Source organism: Grammomys surdaster, unplaced genomic scaffold (assembly GCF_004785775.1).
Source record: "Grammomys surdaster isolate TR1022 unplaced genomic scaffold, NIH_TR_1.0 282814, whole genome shotgun sequence".
NCBI classification, from domain to species: domain Eukaryota; kingdom Metazoa; phylum Chordata; class Mammalia; order Rodentia; family Muridae; genus Grammomys; species Grammomys surdaster.
The window spans coordinates 1-3,760 of NW_021625399.1; the positions used below are offsets into that span (position 1 = coordinate 1).

Sequence of the window (3,760 nt, forward strand, 5' to 3'; positions counted from 1 at the left end):
CACTGGGGGATTCTAGGCAGGGGCTCTACCACTGAGCCACGCCCCCACCCCTCACTTGGGATTCTAGGCAGGGGCTCTACCACTGAGCCACCCCCACCCCCCAGCACAGTGATGTGGCAGGTGCGCAAGTGCAAATCCTGGACAGCAGATACAGTGGATGAAACTGTTAGCATTGGAAAGATTTGGTAAACAATAAAACCTAATCTGGGTGTAGTGGTGCACCCTGTAATCGTAGAACCTGGGAGGCTGAGGGCAGGAGGATCAGAAGCTCAAGTCCAGGTTAGGCTACATAACAGCCTCTTAAAAGGAAATAACAACAAAACAACAGAAAACCTCAACTCTGAAGCATGACTGTTTAAAGATTTGAAAGTGAATGACAGAAAGGACAAGAAAGCAAAGAAGCAGAGATACAAGACAGAAAGATAGGAGGAAAATCACCAAAGAAAACGACGATGAAACGGGTAAGAGAGAGAAACTAAGACCAGAGGCCAAGAGGGACAAAGCTAGACTCGGTGAGAGTCATGGAAAGTCGGAGTCAGTCTTGGCGTTAGGAATGGCGCGTTCTGAGGAGTGACTCAGCACACAGGGGAGCCAGCTTCTGAGAAAAAGAAAAAAAATGCAGGCGGAGGCCGAAAGTACAAAATAGGTGTTTTAATTGAAAACTGTATAAAAGGGCAAGAAATGTGCCAAGGGACCCAGGACAGGCCCAGGGCACTGGTGGGAGGGGCTGGGCATGATAGGCTGGTGCCATAGAAGGCACCCCTCTGTGTCTGTCCAGCCTAAGTCTGCCTGGCATCCTTGCACACATGCGGGCTAGAGGGAGGCAGCGGTGCTCCGGAAGCTCCCGGTGCTCCGGAAGCTCCCGGTGCTCAGGTATAGTGGGAGATAAGGCGCAGCTGCTCAGGCCCGGGGTCGAGCAGGCGCACAGTGATGTGGCTGGTGCGTGGGTGCAAATCCTGGACGGCAGACACAGCGGAAGGAACCATCAGTGTTGACACAGCGCGCATTGACGCAGAGTGGGGAGGTTGCCTCAGCCTCGTCACACTCGTTGACGTCTGGGGGGAGGGGGGGAGCGGGTAGAAAGACTGTTACTCATGTCCAGGAGTGAGGCCATCTCCCCAGTCTTTTGAGGTAGAGGACCATGGACGTGGGGGCTCTCCTGTGGCATGCAACATATCACTTGCTACCTCCTGGCTGTGTGAGCCTAAGCCGGTGGCACAACATCTCTATACCTTAACTTGCAAGATGGAGGAACTGGAGGGGTGGCTCAGTGGTAAACCACTCACCTAGCATACGTCAAGCCCTGGGTTTCACCAGTAACGCAAATAACATCTGCAGGATTCCTTTCACATCCCCAAACCCTCTGCCACTTACAGGAGCCCGGCTTTCCTGGTACTGTGACCCCATTTTGTTCAGTCAAGTACCACCCCTGAGCAAGAGCATCCCTCTCGGATGGTCTGGCCCCTGTCTGTCATGAAGTTCTTTCTTGGAGGTTCCTGATCACCAGCTGGTCAAACTCGCTTTCATTTTACCCTTCTCTCTCCTCCCCTTCCTCACCGACGCAGGACATGCGGGTGATGTCCAGGCGGTAACCATCGAAACAATCGCAGGTGAACCCTTCCGGAACGCGCACACAGCGGCCATGGGCGCAGCCGTCCAAGATACCACACTCCTCGGCCTCTAGGCCCTCATAGGACTCAGACAAGGCTCCTGCAGAGAACACAGGTAAGCCAGAGACTGGAAATCTCTGCGTTAGGTCGCTTGGTCTTTTTCGGCCTATGGTCCTGGCTTCCCAGGATGGGTGACTCATCCTAACCTGCCTTTCCCACCCCAGACTGCAGGGGGCGCTATGGTAAGATCGCTTACCTTGTTCAGTCCCCCTAGGTTTTGCTATACATTCCGGGCTGGCCTCAAACTTACAGTAATCCTCCTGCCTTTGCCAAGTGTTGGAATTACAGGCGTGAGTCACCAACACTCCTGCTTTCCTAGTGCTCTTTTATATTTTTGACCCTGTAACGCCTTCTACCTTTTCTCTCAGCATCTCTAGTTTTGTGGTTTTGTTTTTGTTTGTTTGTTTGTTGTTGTCTACCTGCTTGGTTTCTCTGGCCGAACTACTCACCTGTATAGCTTCCACGCTCAGAGGATTCCTCAGGCTCTGGGAAGGAGCCACGGGTGTCTCTGGACCTATAAGGCCAACCAGTGCCTCGGCTGGGTGGGTCAGGGGCCTCAGACTCGCTATAGGGGCCACCATCATCCTCAAAGTCCGGCATTTCGAAGGGCGGGGCTCCATAAGGTGCCTCCCGGCGAGCAAAGGGTCCAGGTGGGGGTGGGTAGGGGTCGTAGGGTAACACAGGCGGTGGATACAGATCTGGCCCATAAGGAAGACTCTGGTAAGGCGGGCCTATATCTGGGCCATATTCATAGGGAAGTCCAAAGCCACCTGGGCGCGGCGGGCCATAGGCAGGTGGGCGCAGCACGTTGCAAAGGGCCTCAAAGTCATCTGCAAACAGGAACCAAGATATACCACAGTCAGGACCACTCATGGACCCGTCCCCGGGCAGCAGAGGAGATTGATGAGGCTTAGGGGAGGGCTGGAGAGAGGGTGGAGCTGGGAAGGAAGGATCTGGGCATTTGCAAGCACAACTGACAGTTCCCAACCGATTCTGGGATTCTGAGATAGTAGGATCCAGGGTCCTCAGACTGCAGCTACGAACCAGTTTAAGGTAATGGAATTTGGGAGACCCACTGGGAGCTAGGGCTAGGAACCTGAAGAAATGAGGTGAAGATGTTTTGTGTCTGGTTGAACACTGAGACTTATGGGTTCAAAGGTGTCTGGGAAGAGCTTGAATCTCTGGGATCTGAGGAAATCAAGACTGGGGTTTGGCTCTTGTTCATACAGAGCTAAAAGGGGGGGATCAGAGATCTTTGGGGATGTGTTGGAATCTTGGTACTGGTGTGTAGGGGGGCCAAGGCAATGAGTGTTAGCAGCTGTTTGTGCTATTACCAGAGTCTAGAGGACAGGCTAGTGCATGTGGGCAACTGCTGTTGGGATCTAGGGCCCCAGAGTTTAGAGTGGGGTGTCACACAGATTGTGTCTTATGGGTCTAGAAACCAGGAATTTAATTAAGATAAGAGACCTCAGAGCTGATGGGACGGGACCTATGGGAGCTGCCGCTTCAGGCCTGGAGATTTCAGTTGCTGACAGAAGTCTGTAGAATTGTGACCAAGATTTTGGGATAGGTTGTGACACATGCAAGGATGCCAAGAGGTCCTTTGGGGACAGTCTAGGGCTGTACAGTACCTGAGTCCTGGGCAGGACAGAGAGCACAGTCCATACCCCAGGCTTCACCATAGAGACAGCAGCACTCTGTGTAGGTGGCCTGCCGGTCTAGTCGTGGGCGACTGCAGACGAGGTCAGGCCCCACTTCCTGCCAGCATACTCCCAGATTGTCATCTATAGGCAATGACAGGATGCATCAGGGCACCTGGGCCCTCTCACACAGGCCCAACTCCAGTCTCAAGAGGGTTCTGTGAAACGGGGCAGTCATTTCTTTTCCCTGGGTATTAGTTTAGGTTTTTTTTTTTGGTTGGGGGGCGGGTGTCAGGCTGGCCCAAAACTTGTGGTCCTCCTTCATCGGTCTTTTGTGTAGCACAGATGTGTTTAAATGAAGTCTCAAAGTTTAGAGTGTTTTGTTTGTTTGTTTGTTTGTTTGTTTGTGGGAAGAGAAAATAGGTAAAAAGATTTGGGGGCCAAGGACCA

The 3,760-nt window shown here is 52.8% G+C and overlaps 1 protein-coding gene across 1 annotated transcript; it reads right to left on the reverse strand.

Annotated features, from left to right (window-relative positions):
- Window positions 1-635: 635 nt before the first annotated feature.
- Window positions 636-3,472, reverse strand: LOC114616106 (latent-transforming growth factor beta-binding protein 4-like). The gene is made up of 4 exons (XM_028761630.1): window positions 3,302-3,472; window positions 2,120-2,500; window positions 1,558-1,710; window positions 636-1,055 (listed from the first exon to the last, which is right to left on the reverse strand). Exons 1-4 carry the CDS (start codon window positions 3,333-3,335, stop codon window positions 901-903), a joined length of 723 nt encoding a protein of 240 aa, XP_028617463.1. The 5' UTR covers window positions 3,336-3,472; the 3' UTR covers window positions 636-900.
- Window positions 3,473-3,760: the final 288 nt, after the last annotated feature.

Bases quoted from the DNA above. Each gene is read 5' to 3' on its own strand.
- LOC114616106 (XM_028761630.1), bottom strand. From the start codon at position 3,335: ATGGACTGTGCTCTCTGTCCTGCCCAGGACTCAG. The intron at 2,501-3,301 runs GTACTGTACAGC...TCCTGTTTGCAG, and splicing joins CTGTCCTGCCCAGGACTCAG to ATGACTTTGAGGCCCTTTGC. The intron at 1,056-1,557 runs GTGAGGAAGGGG...CCCTCCCCCCAG, and splicing joins CACCCGCATGTCCTGCGTCG to ACGTCAACGAGTGTGACGAG.